The sequence below is a fragment of the Emys orbicularis genome, chromosome 20 (assembly GCF_028017835.1).
Source record: "Emys orbicularis isolate rEmyOrb1 chromosome 20, rEmyOrb1.hap1, whole genome shotgun sequence".
Classification (NCBI taxonomy): Eukaryota; Metazoa; Chordata; order Testudines; family Emydidae; genus Emys; species Emys orbicularis.
This window is the reverse complement of record NC_088702.1, coordinates 5,915,459-5,934,639: the sequence shown is the minus strand read 5'-3', so window position 1 is coordinate 5,934,639 and position 19,181 is coordinate 5,915,459. Positions and strand designations below refer to the sequence as shown.

The following is a 19,181-nucleotide window of genomic DNA, read 5'->3' as shown; positions in this document are numbered from 1 at the left end:
AGGCAGTTTCCTGCCTTTTGAGTGAGTTCCGCTGCAGCCCGTGAAGCTGCCCCATCAAATTAAACTGAGCGCATCAAGCTATTGCAAGACCTACGGGTGCTACAGCGGCTGGACTCCTGTGTCCGGTTGTGGTCCGCACCATTCGAGGAGGGTGGTGATCAGTTGGAGAGGGAGCCCAGAAGAGCCATTAGAAAACCTGTCTTAGCGTGACAGACTCACGGGGCTCAATCCATTTTGCTTAACAAAGAGCAGGTTGAGAGGTGAGCTGATTCCCGTCTGTCTGTACGTATGAGGGGGGCAAATATGTAATAACAGGCTCTTCCATCTAGCAGAGAAAGGTATGTCGCGATCCAACGGCTGGACGGTGAAGCTAGATAAATTCCGACTAGAAATAAGGTGTCCATTTTTAACAGCGAGAGTAATTAACCACTGGGCCAGCTTCCCAAGGATCCCGGCAGATTCTCCATTGCTGACAATTTTGAAATCAAAACGGGCTGGTTTTCGAAAAGCTCTGCTCTAGGGATTAGTGTGGGGGAACAGGGCCGGCTCCAGCGTTTTCGCCGCCCCAAACGGCAAAAAAAAACAAAACAAAAAAAGCTGCGATCGGCGGCAACTCTACCGCCGCCGCTTCATTCTTCGGTGGCAATTCGGCGGCAGGTCCAAGAGGGACTGAGGGACCCGCCGCCAAATTGCTGCCAAAGCGCTGGACGTGCCGCCCCTTTCCGTTGGCCGCCCCAGGCACCTGCTTGCTGCGCCGGTGCCTGGAGCCGGCCCTGGTGGGGAAACTCTCTGGCCTGTCAGGCGAGCGGATCACAACAGTCCTTGGAATCTATGACTCTCAGATCCACCCCGCTAGCTGCAGGATTCAATGCGACATGCAGCAGACAAGGCTGCTGTGTTTGCCATCGCAGGCTGGTTTAGCCCCGGTGCTGCAGCTGGACTCATGGGGCGCCGTCTGCTTGGATCTCTATGGCAAGAGAAACCACAAAGCACAGGGCATCCCCAGATCCAAAACATCCTTCAGCTTTGGGTCTGGAGCCAAAAACTCTATGGCTTGTGTCATTGCTCTGCTATGATTCTGATGTCATTGTCTCCTGGTAGTACCTCGGAGCCCTAGTCATGGAACCAGAAACCCATTGTGCTAGGCGACGTACATTTTTTATTGCTATTAGGTGTATTACAGTAAAGTAGATGCCCCAAGTCATGGACCAGGACCTCATTGTGCTATGGGCTGTAGATTTTTATTGCTATTAGGTGTACTATGGTAGCATCTAGGAGCCCCTGTCTTGAATGGTACAAGGGGCCGAACAAACCACTCTCACTGATTCACTATCGCTGACCCAAAGGGTTCAGAAATCAGGAGTCAGGGCCCCACTAAAAATGAGGAGATTATTTTATAAAATGTCATGATTTGTAAGCCAATCAACCTTGGGATTCTTTTCGTTTGCCCTCTGGTTTTATTGAGCCTTCAGGGGTCAGGTTTCCAGCCTTTCTCCGCAGCCACAAGGGCCAGACCATTGGGTTTTTTTTGCTTGTTTATAATGAAAGCTGAGATTCTCCCATGATTCCGGGAGCTGGGACCCGGAGAATAACAACAAAGCTCATGAGACTTGCAATCCCATCGCGAGAGGCGGCAGCCCCTCCAGTGGTGCTGTTCCCCACCCTCCCTCCAATTACTCAACCAAACGAAAAAGTGCATCACTGACGAAGCGAGGCCAATTCGCGCGTATTACGTGCCCCAGCCCCTCGGCTCCACCTGCTCTGTGTCTTTTAGAGGGTACGTAGACGGGAAAGGAGGCTTTATGCATAGTGCACTGGACTAGGATGCAGGGGACCCAACTGAGCTCTGCTGTTGGCCTACTGGATGGCCATGGGCAAATCACGTCCCCTCTCGGTGCCTCAGTTTCCCCGTCAGTAAAATGGGGACAATGCTCCTGACCTCCTTTATAAAGCGCTGTGAGATTGACGGATGATAGAGCCAGGAGGGGTTGTTGTTATTATCTGTGCTTTCCTAAAAGACCTGCTCTATTTCAGGCACAGCCATTGGACTGGAAGCAGGAATTAATTCAGGGGAGTCCTATGGCCCGCTACTATGCAGAAAGCCGGACTAGATGATCCCAGTGGTCTCTTCTGGCCTTCCTCTCTGTGGATCTTTGTCTATACAGCACCCAACACAATGGAGCCCCAGTCCTCATCAGAGGCACTGGGCAAAGAGTTTATTCTCCTACTGTTTTAAGCCTGTCTGTGGTACTTACCTGGCCCCCATCTCCATTGTATCTGAGCATTTCGCACTGCATTTGCCCTCACAACCCCTCTGGGAGGCAGGGAAGTGCTATTATCCCGCTAGAGAGACGACGTGACTTTCCCAAGGTCTCACGGGAAAGCTGTAGCGGAGCAGGAACCCCAAAGGCAGCTTTCCTGGCTAGCACTGGTCCACCCTTCCTCTCCAGAGCCCAGGCCCTGCCGCTTCTGTGCTGTTCTACAGTGTTTCCTTTGGCCCACGGGAGACGTGCAAACGTCCTGTGACTCAGACACCAAACCAGCTGATGCTGGGTTGTGGCTGGGAGATTCGGATTTCATAGTGGGGGAGCGGGGAGAACTTATTTGAGTACGAGGCAGAGAAAATCTCTCTGTGAATGCCTGCGGAGCAAGAGAGCTCAGTGCTGTGTGGCTTTCATTAGATCCATCTCTTAGAAAACAGGGTAGGGGAGACTCGTTCAAACTAAATCAAATCTCTTTTCCTGTGAGGACCACCGGGCCAGAATTCCACTGGTTCAAACACCAACAACTGGGGACTGATTTTTTGAAAGAGCTCCATCCATTTGCTATGGGTGCTAATCCTGCCCTCCCCCCCCCAGCTGTGGACTAAGGGAGGTGACTAATATCTGGTAATCTGGCTAACATCTTAGCTCCCCATAGGCACCTAAATAAAGTGGCCAGATAAGATTTCCAAGAGCTTTCTTCTCGGGTGATGAGAGCTTTTGAAAATCTGCCCCCTCCCCACCTCATGTCGGTAATGGTTCAGCTGATTTGCTTCTGACTAGCTAAATTAATGGTCTCTTGCAGCACGTGTTAACTCCTTACACTTAACAATCCGTTCCACCTTGTATGGAGCTGGAGTACCTTTCCCAGACCTGAAGAAGAGCTCCGTGTAAGCTTGAAAGCTCGTCTCTCTCACCAACAGAAGTTGGTCCAATACGAGAGAGCGCCTCACCCACCTTGTGTAGCTAAATTAAATCACTCCAGGACCGTGCAGGCCAAGTTCCTGGCCAACGGAGAGGGAGTGTTTTATCAGAGGAAAGGGGTAGGAATTAGGCACAAAAGGCATTAGAGCTGGTAGGGAATTTTTCAAGGACATGTATTTTGTTGGGAAAAGCTGGAACTTTTTGCAGCAAAAGGTGGGTTTGGACCAAGGTTTTTGACCTGAAATTTTTTTTTGTCAAAATGGGACCCTTTGACATTTTCCAAAGGAAAAATTTCATTTTTTCCCTAGTTTGAAATGACTTTTTGTTTTCCAATTCAAACTAACGATAGCACAATTAAAAAAAAAATAAAGATGGTTGAAATCAAAATGAAACGTCTAAATTATCAAACCAAAATGTTTCTACTGACCCAAACGCAATATTTTTTTTTTCAGTCAGCAATTTTATGTATTTATTTTTATTTTTTGGAATTTCAACTTTTCCTCCTGATTCAGGATGGGAAAAAATTCCAAAATCTCAGCAATTTTCCCAGGATGGGAAAATCGTTTGCCAGAAGCTGGGAATGGACGACAAGGGATGGATCACTTGATGATCACCTGTTCTGTTCATTCCCTCTGGGGCACCTGGCACTGGCCACTGTCGGAAGACAGGATACTGGGCTAGATGGACCTTTGATCTGACCCAGTCTGTCCGTTCTTATGTTTTTATTTCCCACCCAGCTCTCCTTGTAATCTTAACTCTAGAAAGGCTAATAACAGTAACAACAATGCCTAACAAGAGTGACCATTTATATAAAGCTTGTCAGCGGTGAATCTCTATAGCAAACGGCTCCAGCACCAAGGGTCTTCAGCTGCAGGTTTGTGACCTGTGCCCATATGGTCTCTAAAGAAAGATTCAGCGGCTTAGCGAAAGCATCATCAGTGCTTTGCAGAGCTTCGAGATGGCAGGGGAGAATTTTTTCCTAGCAAACAGGGAGGCCAGGCTGTTGTCTAGGGAGCAGAGCGGGAACCAGGACACTTGGGTTCTAGTCCTGCTTCTGGAAGGGAAGGTGGTAAAAGCAGATAGGAGGCGGGGCTTCCTACCACTGTCCCTAATGTGTGGGATTAAAACATGCCGCTGCCGTGCCTTAGTTTCCCTGTCTGTAATGCAGCACCATGACAGCGTATGGATTAATACTAGGACATATGGCTGGGTCCCAAACCCATTGACGTCAGTGGTCTCAGGCCCTTAGAGGGCAGGAGCGATAGAAATGCCAAGTGTTATCACAGTGTCAAATATTTTCACCTTCCTATTGCCAGGGAACTACTTACACAGGAGAAACCTTTTTCATTCACAAACCTCTTTGCCCAGGTTACCCCACCCCCCAAACCAGCTGCACTTGACTCATGGGTGGAGCCTGATGCCATTAAAACCAACCCCCAGAATAGGCGGGAGGGGGCATTTGCGCCTCTCCTAGGACGAAATCATCTGCCCCACTCAATATCACGGCATCGCACCCCCCATTTAGTGCTGTAAATGGTCAAATTGCTGCGGGGGGGGGGGGGGCGAGAGTGATTGGCCCCCATTGCTGAAGTGGCTCCTACAGGCCCTGAGATCAGGCCCCCCATCACGCCAGGTGCTGCACAGACACGAGGGAGAGCCAGCCCCTACCCCAAAGGGCGCATGATCTAACTCCAGTGGTTCTCAACCTATTTACCATCGTGGGCCGCATCCAATACTACCTGTATGGCCCGGAGGATGTCACATGGGCCACAGCTCTGTGCTGATTGGGCTGCAGGTGGAGAACCACTGAGCTAGACAAAAGGTAGAAGGAGAATCAGAAGCGACTCAGGCAGGGTACACAGCCGGCACGACTAGAACCTAGTTCTCCTGAGCCCCACACCCGTAACTTACCTGCTGTCCTACACTGCCGCCTTTAAAGCACCGCACCATGGTACCATCCGACCACAGTGGACGCTGCAGCTCTCCGGCCGCTAGATTCTTTGAATCCCGACAACCTCGCCTGATTAAGAGGCATAGACAGATTCTCTTAATTGCTAAGTGCCACGTGGGATTTCAAAGCCACATCCACCAGGCCTGTCTCTTCCACACCTCGTTTCATTTCTCTCGTTTTCCGTCTCTCTCTCTCTCTTTGTCACACCCACCCCGGCACACGCGTAAATCGCCCTGGGCTGGAGTCTCCCTTTGCTCGCCCCAGCGCCACCTCCTGTGCTCATTTCAGCGGAGTCACTCCTGATTTGTGCCAGTGTAAACGAGAAGGGCATTGGGCCCATTTTCTTCCTCCCCCTCAGCCTCGTCCTTTTAGTCTCTTTCAGTGAAACAAACAAGGCCACTGCGTCCTTTTTCCTTTCTAGCCCCTTCTCTGCCCCACACGGCGGATGTTAAAGGGAATCGCACACATACATCGAAAGAGGGCCTCACCATACAGAGGGTGACTTGCCTACCTCAGCCCTAGCAGGGGCTTAATGCGAGATGCCCAAAGGCTCACTTTAGAGCACCCCCAGCCCACCTCACGCCTTCCACTGAGTTACAGGGATGTGGGGAACTTAGGCAGAAGACCCCTGGCTTTAGAATTGCGCCATCCAGCGAGGAGAGCAGCGGCTAACGCCTTGCGTTAAATACTCTCCATATGCCATGTTCTGCCTCATGGTGTCCCCACGGACTGCGTTGGGTGGGGCGCTCAGATGCCTCCGGGCTGCCCAGCTGGGATCGATGTTCATCCTCTCATAGCACGGGAGACCCTGCTCTCCCCCTCACACCCGGATGCGTCCTCGGGGCGATTGGCCCTGAGATGACGGCCAATGCTAGCGCCAATTGACAAGCCCCAGGAGCCCCAAGTCCTCTCTCTGCACAGCTGGGGAAGCGGCAGGGTGAGCTTCCCGCGTACAAGGCCTTGACCCTGCCTCTGGGGTGAGAGGGGGGTTCAGCCTCCATGGCCCAGGCAGCCCTTGGCCTCCCTGCTGGGGCTGCCAGTGAGGCAGGTTAGAGCCTGAGACCCAGCAAACTCATTCCACCAATGGGAAGCGCCTTTGGGCTGCAAGGGAAACGGGGACTCAGAACCTGATCCTGCAAAGCCCTCACTCCCAAGAGTAAGTGTTCCCAGGATCAGCCTCCCCCACCCCTCCATTGCAGAACCTTACACCCCCTCCCGACTGGCAGGTCATTTTATTTTAGTCGGTTTCGTCTTTGTCTGGGAGGGAAGGTCCCATTTTAGAGTCCGAATTCAAGGGGAACAAAAAGGGCCTGATTCTGATCCTGTTTACACCAGTTTTACAAAGCAGAGACGCCACTGACTTCAATGGACTCACTCCCCATTTACCCTGGCGTTACTGAGATCGGAGTCTGGCTCCGGAAGTGGCGCTGAACCTGGGTTTGCTACCTGCGGGAGCCTCCTGGATTCTTTACCAATACCAAGCACAGAATCTCTTGAACCTGGTTCTCCTTAGCCCTGTGTCCCGTGTGGTCAGCGTCACTGGCGCAAAGGAGCTACTAAATCAGAACAGCAGCTTTTTACCCCACTTTGCATACACTGATGTAAACATTTGTACAGGGTGCAGGGTACTGGAGAGTCAGGACTTCCCGACTCTGGTCCTAGCCAACAACCGCTGATTGCGGGTTTAAGATGCAAAGCAAATAACAGAAGCCCCCCCAAATGAGCTGAATCCTGCATTGGGCCCAAATCCAAATTTTGTAGCTCCATGGAACGCAATACACTTAACGTCACCGGCTCTGCCCTTGGGTTCCTGTGTCTCTTCCATTTCTTAACAGTGCCCCCCCCCCCCCGTTTCCCCACCAAAACTGTGATTCAGAAGCAGCTCTAATCAGGGAACAGGCCCAGCATATAGGAGACGAGGGGGAAAGATTTACAAAACTTGATCTGCTTACACACTCAGAGCACTGGCTGGGTTTTCATTTCAGCCCAAACAGGTTTTTAATTCTGACCCTTCCCTTGCAGTGCTGGAAATAGAGTTGGGTGAGACTATGCCTCTGAAACATTTTTTGACTGCCCCGGGCAGATTTTAGTCGACCGATTCACGGGTTTGTGTCGATTGCGTTGAATTGTTTTGGTTAAAACAAAATGGTGAACATTTGTTGTTTCATGTTTTGACATTTTGGTAACGCAACATTTCCATTTTTCAGATTTTTACTTAAAAAGGCAAAATCATTTTTAAAAAGGTGGAAGTCGAAAGGAAACGTTTTGGTTCTGGTCAAACGAAACGTTTTGTTCAACCTGAAAATATTTTTTCCCGATTTTCTGAAAATGCTGAAAAATTTCATTTGCGTGTCCACTGAAAACAATTCCCCTCCCCCCAACTTTTCAGACCTGCCAGCAAACCAAAAGACCTGTCATACACTGCTCTAGCTGGAATCTCAAAGCCAAGATCCTTGGGCTACTGCAGGGGCATTTGAGAGTGAAACCGACTAGTAACAAACAAGTGAAATTGACCAGTGTCACTCTATCTAGCTCAGGGTTTTACACTGCCACTCATCATCGCAACATCTGGGCACATTCCATTTAAAATCTAGAGCAAGATCAAAATCCCTAGTGGATTTCATGGCGTCTCTGCCACTTTTCCCTTTTAGGGGTCAAAACTCTGCTTGGGGCAGGGTGCTTTTAGGGGTTGGGTTTTTTTAGATTTATTAAATTTCCTCTTTTTGTTTTGGTTTGTAGGTGTTTGGGTGCTGACAGGGTGTCATTGTTGGTTCAGGGGTAGATGGAGTGTCTGCATTGGGAGTCAGGGACAGACTGGGTGTCAGTATTAGGGGGTAGATGGGAAGTCTGTGTTGGGGTTCAAGGGTAGAGGGGATGTCAGTGTTGCAAGTGTGAAGAGGAAGCGCTAAGACAGTCAGCCTCTGGATTTGACTGATTTCCCCAGGGAGTTTGTTCCATAGCCAGATTTCCCCGCCGCCCCCCGCCCCCCCCCCCACGGTATAATGTTCCTGTGAGAGCTGGGAGAAATGCCAGCAAATAAAACCGGATCAATGGTGAAAAGTAAATTTAATTTTAAAAGTTCTTTCAGTCTGAATCATCTCAGGGCTTAGTCAACAAAAGATTTTTTTTTTCTCCCGTAGAAGGAGCCTGGTTCTCCATTTGCCCCACACCTTGTGCAGTCATTTACGCTAGTGCAACGCCGGTGTGAAACTCTGCCATTCTGGTGTGGTAGCACTTTGAACCAGCGGCAATGACAGCACAAGGTGCAGGGCAGCGGAGAATCCGAGTTTGAAATGTTTATTGCTAGCAAACCATCTAGAAGGCAGTGTGGCTGAGTATGTGGAAGACGGGGCCCTCAGCAGTACTGGGTTCTGTTCCTAGCTCTGAAACTGGCCTGGGTGGGTGACGGTGGGCATGTCACTGCCTTGCTCGGTGCCTCAGTTTCCCCATCTGGAAAATGGGAATGATGATATTGACCCTCCTTTGTGAAGTGCTTTGAGACCTATGGATGAAAAGTGCTGTATAACAGCTAGGGATGATAATAATAATAATTAAACCCCAGGCTTCAAGGTTCAAATGAAGCTCTAACTATTAAAAATCAGGATGAGACCTTCCTGGGGGCAGATTTTCTACAGGGTTCTACACCTTCCTCTAAAGCAGCTGGCGCTGGGCGCTGCGGGAGACAGGCCACTGGGCTAGATGGACCTCGGGTCTGACGCAGTCTGGCAACGCCTGTGTTCCTAATCAGACAAGATTTGCTTTTTGCTTTTCTAATTAACACCCCAGTCTGGACCCGGCTCTCCCCCCAGGCCGGTGTTAATCTGGAGCGACTCCAGGGAAGCCCACAGAGGTACACTGCTGTGAACAGACTCGGCCTTTCTCATTTTCCTAGGGGCGGCAGCAGGGAATGCTAGACTGCGGTGGTGCCCTGAACTTAGAGCTTGGGCAATAAAGATCAACGGCCACGTTTACGGCAACGGCACCTGCCGGTCCCAGAGGCCTCGGCAGGGACTGTGTGTGCTCAGCACTCTTGAAAAAACTCAGGCCTTAAACACAGGAATCCAGAGTCCCTCTGGTCTGGTAACCTGTCTCCGAAAGCATCTGGGGCTAGATGCCTCAGAGGACACCCCCTAGTGGACACCGGTGGAATAACCTACTCCTGGAGGAAGTTCCTTCCTGACCTCATCAGGGAGTGGCTAGCTCACGCCCTGAAGCAGGAGAGTTTATAGCCCTTATAAATTTAACACCATCTAAACCAGGTATAAATCTACCCACCTCAGCAATCAGATTTCCCCCCCCCCCACTGTGGTTCTTACCATCTTTGTGACCTTCTTTTCTTTTCTCCCTCTAGACTCATATGATTGATTAGTTCCTTTTAATGGGTTGATTCCTCCCTGACTCTGTTCTCTTTTGATCGGAGGCCTGGCCTGTTTCAGAAAGACGTGTTGTACCTGTGCCAGGGTGATTAAATCTCACCCCTCAGGGCACAGAGGATCCAGAGGTCGCTGAAATCTCACGACACGTACGCCTGAGACACTGCAAAGGTTGTAGGAACAGGCCTCTGATTATACAGGGTTTCAGCCACCTCATTATTACCTGCCCTTGGCAGCTTGGGCCCAAATCTCACAAGCTTCCCCACTGAACCCAACTCCCAGTTCAGCCTCAGACCCGAATCCTAAACCAGAGCTGGTTGGGAACTTCCCGACCAAACGATTCTCATCGGGAAATGCCGAGGGAGGAAAAGCCCACCGCCTCTAGGGACAGATGCTTGGCGCTGCGACTCGGCCGACCCTGCAGCTAAAAAGCGGGGAACATGCTGGAGAAAAGAGACCTCGGACAAAGCGGAGAAGATTTTGTCTGACTTTTTCGGAAGCTTTGGTTGATCCCTCGTAAATGGAAACCAAGATGTCACTCGCCTTCCCTCTCCCTGCCCCCTCCCCCTCACCGCCCAGTCCTTTACCTTGCTGTTCTTTTGCCCCGCCTCCCATTTTCTGATTATTATTTTTTGGGGTGGGGGAATAAATACGGAAAATTCCAAGAGAGTGCCCCACCCCAGGTAGCCAGGTGGGGAGGAAGCTCATCGGAGATGTGGGAGACCAAGGTCTGAGTCCCTCACCTTGCTTTCCAGCCAGCCCTGCCCTAAGTGTCATCTGCATCTCGGCCCCCTCCCCCAGTCGCTCTTTGTTCAAGCCCATTTAATTCCCCTGCAACCCAGTGAGTCTTTCTTTCTTTCTTGGTATTAGAGTAGAGGCCCCGGCCAAGATCAGAATCCCAGCTAGACGCTTCTGCCCCCAAAGAGCTTCCGATCCAAATAGGCCAGGTGGTCAAAGGGAGGGTGAGGAAAACAGAGGCACAGAGCGGAGAAGCAATTTGCATTCACCAGGCCCAATTCTAATCGCAAGCTTTGATGGGGCGTCATTGCAGCCTGGGTGTCTTGCAAGTCCCCGGAGACGGGAAGATGATCTGGCTCAGATCAAGGGCAGGACTGGGATTAGAACCAAGTTACCCGAGTCTCAGGCCAGGCGGTTACCGACAGAGCCAGAGCACCTCTGCTAGCCCGCGGCTTTCTCTGCAGCTGTTCTTATGGTGATCCTGTCTCTTCTCTTCTCTCCCACTCACCGCAGCTGTGCAACGGGGACGCATGGCCCACACGCAGACCAGCCCGGGCCAGTACCTGCTGAACAACGGAGACCCGTACAATGGCCACTCCTACCTGACCGGCTTCATCTCCCTGCTGCTGCGGGCCGAGCCCTATCCAACCTCCCGCTACGGGGCCCAGTGCCTGCAGTCCAACATCATGGGCATCGAGAACATCTGTGAGCTGGCTGCCCGCCTGCTCTTCAGCGCCATCGAGTGGGCCAAGAACATCCCCTTCTTCCCCGACTTCCAGCTCTCCGACCAGGTGTCCCTGCTGCGCATGGCCTGGAGCGAGCTCTTCGTGCTCAACGCCGCCCAGTGCTCCATGCCGCTGCATGTGGCCCCGCTGCTGGCGGCCGCCGGCCTCCACGCCTCGCCCATGTCGGCTGACCGGGTGGTGGCCTTCATGGACCACATCCGGGTCTTCCAGGAGCAGGTGGAGAAGCTCAAGGCCCTGCACGTCGACTCGGCGGAGTACTCCTGCCTCAAGGCCATCGCTCTTTTCACGCCAGGTGAGTGGCGCTCAAGGGCGGGGTTGGAGCAGGTCTCTCCCCCCCCATTGGTGATTCCTGTCTCAAGCCCCTCGCCTTGTTCGCACCAGGTGAGTTGCAGCAAGGGGCAGGGGCGGGGCTAGAGCAGGTGACTGGTGTCTTTGACAGCCGTGGCCTTGTGCATTCCAGGTGAGTTGTGTTGGGGGACGGGGAAGGTCTGTTTGTAGTTGCCTCCTCCCCATCCTTAGGGCTGGTTACAAATCTTTCATTGTGGCTTTCGGCCCCAATTTTCCACCTCGTTTGACATTTTCTCAATGGGAGCCAAAGCCTTTTGGTTTTGAGGGGTGTTTTCTCTGTCCCTTCGCCTCCAAGGAGAGAAGGGGTGGGGGCGGCAGGGAAGGCGGAAAAAATGTTCATTTCTGTTTTCAGTGTCAAGATTTTACTTGGCTGGTGACCTTCACCTCGTTTGTTTCACGTTCTGCTTTTTTGTTGTTGTTGTCAGTTTCACTTTCGCCTGCTAGAGCAAAATGCTGGTGCTCTTTAGGGTTTTCAACATCACAAGAGAATTGCATAAAAAAAAGTCATGAAATGTTTCCATTAATATCGGGTTCTGTTAAAACGCCTCCTTTTTAAAACAAAAACCTAATTTGGGAAGGTCGGAACTAAATTGACAGTGCGGCGTTGCCAACACGCATGATTTTATCGTGAATCTCATGATGTTTGCTAGTTTTCTTAAAGCCCCAGCTCCTGGACTCACGTGACTATGTGAGACTCTTAGCTTTATTCTTTCTCTGCTTTTCTTTTGTCGTAGCAGAAAAAAAGCTTGAAAACCATGACCCCTAAAGGGTAAAAAGCCCCAAAATACAAAAACAAAAGCACAGATGGTGAATGCAAAGAAACCCAAATGAATTCTCTTTAATTTTTTTTTTATCATTTTAAAGCCAATCGCATGATGGGGGGGCGGGATCTGACTCATGGTTTTTGAACACAGGAGGTTCGAAAGGTCTTTCTGAAGGTGAACTTCAAAGCAAAAAATTTTTTTTTAAAAAAGTTAAACCCTGATTTGTGTGTTCAGAGTCCGATCTCCATGGATCAGGCCATGAGCGGCATCCAACAGTGAAATCAGATTTAGTTCATTTCTCTCAATCCTTCCTCCAGATTTTCAGAAGAATTTAACATCCAGATTTCCAAGACTGCGCTGAGCACCCAGTAGCTTGCATTGTTCTCTATGGAAACTACTGAATTATAATTCTCAATAGGTGCTGCTGGTTGCTGAGTCTGTTTGAAAATCTGGCTCTTGGTAGTTTCTGGCTTAATTAACATTCATCAGGCGGAATTTTGAGACACGCAATTTTTTTGCTGAAAATTCGCCCAAACCCAAATTGTTCTCAAAACGGGGTCAGTTTCGATGAACCGCCCAACTCGAACAATTACTGGGGAAAGAAAGTTATGAGATTGTCAAAATGTTTCATTTCTGACATTTGCAAAACCAAAAAAGAGTCCGTTTCCCGAGACGAAACAATTGTTTGTTTTGAAATGTTGGTAAATTTAGACTAAAAAAATGGGGTGTTTTAATCAAAAGGTTGACATTGAAATAAAACGTTTCAAAACGATCAAAGCAAAATGTTTCAAATCGACCTGACCCAATTTCCTCCCCCCCCCCCCATATTTTTGATTTGCGAACATTTTTGAGATTTCGATTTTACATCCTGATTCAGGGTGGGAGATTTTTTGTTGATAGCGCAAAAATTTTCATTGGTCAGGAAAACGCTTTCTGGCCCAGCTGTGAGAAGAGGATCCATTACAGATAATACCATGGCTTGGGCATTCTCTATTTGCCCTGCATCTTGCTCAGTTATTTAGGATGATGCACAGTGAATGCAGCCCACTGCCGTTCTGATCTGGGAGCATCTTACGCTCACTTTGCACTGCTGAATGTTTTCTCAGGGGCCTCAGTCCACACAGGAATCCGGGGCTTAGCTCTGGTTTCCTCTTTGCTATGTGGCTCTCCTTGAAATCGGAGGTTTGCAATGTGGGGTGCCTGCAGCAAAGTCATTGTGCTGGACTTGTGACATCAGCCGTTGCCGGGGCAGTAGGTTGTGATGTCACAAGCACTGGGGGGGGGGGGTCTGACTTCACCGCAACGCTGCACAGGAGAACCAGGAGTTGGGGTGCAAAGAAGAGTAGTCGTTAGAAAAAGCCACCACCCACAGCAGCACAAGAGGGTAATGATGGGTGGGGGTGTTTCCTTGTTCTGATTTTCCACGCTCACTCTGGTGCGGGAAAATCCACATGGAAGTGCTAGCTGGGGTCCGGGTGGAATCTGGCATTCACTCCCTTTGTACTGAACTGCACAGCGAGGCATATAATTAGATTGGGTCATCCAGCATTGGCTGTAGGTGGAGAAATATGAACGGGTTATTGGTCTATTCCAGCAGGACAGGGCTGGAGCATAAGTCTCTGAGGCCACGGTAGGCAGGTGACCCGCAGACTGGATAGCTTAGACATTTGTTCCGGTCTGGCAAAAACCAGGATCAATAGATCAATAGTCTGTTCACCTCCTGGCAAATCTGGTATTCCTAACCACACAGGGAAATTAATCTGAGAGCAGATGTCCTTTAAAAAGTCTAGACATTTGCACTCAGTTCAGGCCTGCGTTTCCAAGAGTCAGCTGTTACGCTGCTGCGGCATTCCAGTCGGCGGATAGATTGACCCCCGATCACCGGCGGATGGGGTTTTAGAGCGGAAACCCGCTGAAGAATCAGTCCTTCTCAATTAAGGTTAAAATCCCCCAGCTGATCCTAGTCAGGAAGGGACGATATTTTACTGGCCAGGGAATGCCTGGGTGGATTAGTGACCTGTAGGCCTGTTCTATTACTGACAGGTAGGAGTCACTGAAAATCTTGAGTCCAGGCCCCTCTGCCTAAATCACAAGATTGGCTCAAAAACCACAAGGGTTTTTATACAATTCTCTTGCAGTGCTGGAAACCTGACAGATCGCCAGCATTCTGCGAGTTCAGGAGAAAGCAAAGCTGATTAAAAACAGACTGACACTAAGGAGGTTCATTGAATCAGGGAAGTCAAAAACGCGCAAAGAAAAAAACAGAAATGAACATTTTCCCCCTCACCTCTCCCCGCTTTTCTCTCCCTGGAGGCGATTTCTTTTTCAATAGCAAATGTGGGCTTCGCGTTTTCCAGCTTCTAGCTGCAACCGGCAGGGCGAGAAAGGTACTTAAAAAATAATAATTAAAAAGCAGAAGAAAGAAGGAAAGCTGAGATTCTCCCATCATCCCAATGCCGGGAGCTGGCGCTTTAAGGAAAACCAGCTGCTGTCGCGAGAGGCCTGGTGAAGCCGTGAGAGCTGCAGCTCAGGGCTAGCAGGGTTGCCCCTCCATCCGGGAATAGCCACGCGTGTGCCCCTTACGCGAGGGATCACACCGTGCCTGACCGCATGGCCCCCATGGCGATTGCCCGGGAAGGCAGCTAGAGCGGGGCTCCGACTTTGGAGCACCTGCATCAAATGGCATCCATCAGGCTGATCTCAGTGTGGAATATGGGCAGGTTCGCGTCATAGGGGGGGCCCGTCATCCTTTGATGCCGGCTTCCCAGGGGCCAATTATTACACTAGCACCCAAAGGCCCCAGCTGATCTTGTGGCCCCATGGCGCTAGGTGTTGTTCCATGCCTAGTAAAAGGTTCTGCCTCAAAGAGCTGATAACCTCACTGGAGGGGATGGAGAAATGATTTGCCCAAGGCCACCCAGCACACCAGCAATAGCACCCAGGTCTCCTAGACCACCTCCCTCACCACTAGACCACACTGCCTTTACTGGCCTCTGCCTCCCAGCCTGAGTGACCATGCGTTTTGCTGCCCCAGGCAACTCTCCGTGGTCCGTCTGTGTGCCACTTCACAGATCCCATCTCCTGTGTCTTCTGTACACAGCCTGATCCGATTCGCCATTTGCCCCACGCTGTGCACAGCCACTCACACCAGGGCCAAGTAGGGTGACCAGATGTCCCGATTTTATAGGGACAGTCCTGATTTTTGGGTCTTTTTCTTATATAGACTCCTATTACCCCCCACCCCCGTCCCGATTTTTCACATTTGCTGTCTGGTCACCTTAGGGCCAAGTGCCAGCCCGTTAGATAGCACCACGCAGGGCCCACGGAGAATCAACCCCTTTTTCCGGTCGAGGCAATGCGTGCAGCAGGGCAAGCTACCGCAGCAGCTGTACACCGCCCTCTGCCCCGGCACGCTGCCAGCCCTGACCGGCAGACGAGCTGAGAAGAGAGCTCAGTTTCCAGGCCACTGACCAGTGACATTTGGTCTCAACCCCATCTGGGCCAGGCTGCATGTACCCCTTTCTCCATCCCCTGAGCCAGCCGGTCTTACTCCACTCAAGTGAATTCCCCTGACCATTTAGAGCCAGCAAGTGGACAGGTTTATAGAAGGGAAATTTCCCAGGCTTCCCCATTTTCCTCCTGCTATGTCATCTGGTTTTTTAAAGCCCCCGCTCCTGGAGTCATGTGACGATGTGTAAATCTCGGCTTTCAATTACCAAAACCACAAGTTTCTAGCCCTTGCGGGAGCACAGACAAGCTTGAAAACGTCACTCCCAGCGGAAGGGAAATTAAAAAAGAGCCTCAGACTTATTTATTTTTTTACATCTCGGGGCCGGCAAGCTTGGGGATCACAGCAGTTCCTGCTCCCCCCCCTTTGTAAACCCGTTGCTGCCAGTCCAGCGGACCGACTGTCTCTGTGCTAGAGTCGGAGAGCCCTGGAAGAGAAGAGCAAGCAGGTCAGGATTGAGGGGCATCAGCCAAGCTGGGGGGGGGACTAGGGCTGGAATAGCAGGGGGGCTGCACGTTGCAATTGAGGGGCATCGGGCATCATGACTGGTAGAGCAGGATGGGGTGTGGGTCAGGAGTGAGGTGCATGGGCAGAACTGTGGGGAGGGGGAGGGTCCTAGGCCTGGGATAGCAGGAGCACTAAGGGCCATCAGCAGAGCTCTGGGGGGAAGCAGGGCGGGACGCAGAACAGGACTAAGGTGCATCGGCAGAGCCAAACGGCATGAGTAACCCGGTTGCTCACCCCAGTAAGAGGGAGGCAGCGTGGACTAGTGGCTAAGGTCTGGCGGGGCTCTCATGAGACCTAGCTTTTAGCCCTGGCTCTGCCACTGACCTGCTGTGTGATCTTGGGTAAGTCACATCGCCCCTCTCTGCCTCAGTTTCCCCAACCACTCTTTGTCTGTTTGGTCAATTTCGCTGACAAGTTCTTGGGGGTAGGGTCTGTCTCTTGCTACGTGTATGTACAGCACCTGGCACGATGGGGCCACAATCTCAGTTGGGGGAGGGGTCTCTATGCCTCTGCTTCCGCTCCCACGTTTGCTCGGTCTTGTCTATGGAGACTAAGCCCTGCAGAGCAGAGGCTGGATGTGCAGTGCCCAGCACCGCGGGGCCCTGATCTCAGCTGGGATCTCTAGGACCTGCCATAATAACAACGAAGCCGCCACACTGGGGAGGTTTTTGCAAGACACCCCTAGGGCAGCCAAGGGAGTGAGGCACGACCAGCCCGTCCCCTCTCCCCCATTGCACCTCCCAGGGGCACCCCAGCTGCCCAGCCCCTTGGTGGCCTTTGGAGGAAGGGTGGCATGATGAGAGTTTTTAGGAGCCAGCTATTGTTGGCGGCGTTGGAGCCATTCTTCCAGCCCGGGCTAAATGTCTGTGTAATAGCTGGGCCGCGTTTGAAAGGCTGCGGGTGTGAATGTGTTAGCTCCGAGCCCCCTTTCAGAGCTGTCAATGGTGGTCACGGCCCCCGACTGAATGGCGAGAGCTCATTCAGGGCTGTGAAAGGAGCCCCTTCTCCTTTGCCTCAATTCAGGCCGTGAATTGAGCAAACTCGGCTGGGCCTTTATTGCAGGCTGGGAAACACCGACCTTCACCCTGCTCCTCGCACACCGGGCCCGAGGGGAACCGCTCCCACTTCAAGGATGAATGGCTGGGGCTGGAGAGATGTGTTTGGAAGGAGCCCGGGGGTGAGCATTGCTCTATAGAGAATAGGCCGCTGGGTAGAGGGCAAGGCAGGGAGGAGTTTGTGAATCTAGCCTCCTGGGGATTGGGGACAAGGCTGCACTGGGCGAAGGGGTTTGGAAGGGCGAGGAACGGAACGCTCGCTTCTCTTTGCTCACGGAGATGTTTATCGGCACCTTCCATCCCAAAGGGTCTCGAAAAGCCCTGGGGAAACAGCAGCAATCGCTGCTACGATGCAGCCACTGCTGGGGTGGGACGCGGCAGCTTTGGAACAGCGCACAAAAACACCGCACACATTTTAGGCCTGGAAGGGAAAACTAGCGTATGTAGCACAGCGGGTTGAAAACGTCGAACCGAAGTGCCAGTTGTTTCCTTTGGGCCGGGTTCGAAACAGACCCATTTCTTTTCCCAGGATTGTTTAACAATTGAAATCATGATTGAAGATTTTCCTTGATGAAAAAATCCGGCTTTTGAGAATGATTTTGGTAAAAACGTGCCACAGAGAAAGAAAAGCTGAGAGTCTCTAGCGCTGGATTTCGTTATTGCAAAACTGGCCACTTTTATGCTCCCAAAGAGTTTTCACTTAGCGCTGGTACCCAGCTGATGCTGGGGGGCGGGACTTTTGGCAGGGCATTATGTAGCCTATTGCAGTTTCAACAGGACTCTGACGCAAACTCCCTTACTCGGCCGAAGGTCACAGAACTCTAACAAGCCCAGGTGGCTAGTGGTTTGGTTCAGGAATTATACAAACTGTAAAACCCGCTCATGTACCAAAACAAGCGTGCAGCTAAAATTGGGGAGTGGGAGGCAGGGCTCCTGGGAGGGAGGACAGTCAAGTGGCTAAAACAAGGGGCACTGAGATTCAGGCCTCTCTGGGTTCTATTTCCACCTGTGATCTTGTGACAGTCAATTGACTGATCAGTGCCTCAGTTTCCCAGGGTATCTTGTCTCTCCACATCCAGTCCCTCTCTGTTGTTTGTTACTCACTTGTTGCATCATGTGCATAACTGGGTTGGGAACTCCTTGGAGGGAAGCACTGTGTCTGTTTGATCAGCCTGTAATGTGCCTAACAAGCTTCTGGTCATCGATTTGATCCCCATTGCCAGGGAGTCCGGCAGGTTAATTGGCTGTGCCAGGGAGACCTACAGGTTAACCTTTACTGTGCCAAGGAGTCCTACAAGTTAGCCCCAACTGTGACCTGCGGCAGGGAGTTCCACAGATTAACCCTGACCGTGCCCTGCAGAACTGTACGGACAGGCTGCACCGTGTTCCCTCACCCGCCTCCTCCCTTGCTCTCCTTGCAGACGCAGTGGGCCTCTCGGATCTGGGCCCCGTGGAGAGCATCCAGGAAAAGTCGCAGTGCGCCCTGGAGGAGTACGTCCGGAACCAGTACCCCAACCAGCCCAGCCGCTTCGGCCGGCTGCTGCTCCGCATGCCCTCCCTGCGCATCGTCTCCGCGCCCGTCATCGAGCAGCTCTTCTTCGTCCGCCTGGTGGGCAAGACGCCCATCGAGACCTTAATCCGGGACATGCTGCTGTCGGGATCTAGCTTCAACTGGCCCTACATCCCCATGCAGTGAGGAGGGCGGCAGGAGGAGCTGGGGGTTCCGGGGCAGCGGAGATGCGCCTCTGGATTCCGTCCGGAGCAGGAAGGATCGCCGTGACCCCTCCCTGCTTTGGAGGAATGGGCTGGACTCACCGCCAGCACGTTGGAGGGCGGGGGTTGATGGTCCCACGGCGCTGGGGCGTGGGGCGTGAGGCCCAGCATCTGGACTCTGGAGAACAAAGGGGAGTGGAACTGATTCTTGAGGGGATCGATTCTCAAAAGGCCCTTCCTGTTCCATTCCCAATGGGGCAGGAATTCCCACTTGCCCCCCCCTCCCAGCCCCG

At 51.7% G+C, this 19,181-nt stretch overlaps 1 protein-coding gene across 3 annotated transcripts in view; it reads left to right on the top strand.

Annotated features, from left to right (window-relative positions):
- The window catches only part of LOC135892444 (nuclear receptor subfamily 2 group F member 5-like), a 31,525-nt gene extending 12,654 nt beyond the window's left edge, over positions 1-18,871 (top strand). For 2 of the 3 annotated variants that reach the window (XM_065420234.1, XM_065420233.1), the window contains 2 exons: positions 10,761-11,285; positions 18,597-18,871. In XM_065420234.1, the coding sequence (XP_065276306.1) occupies positions 10,761-11,285; positions 18,597-18,871 (800 nt within the window). Of the gene's footprint in view, positions 1-10,736; positions 11,286-18,596 lie in introns of all 3 variants that reach the window. The other variant, XM_065420232.1, reaches the window with a different exon arrangement.
- Positions 18,872-19,181: the final 310 nt, after the last annotated feature.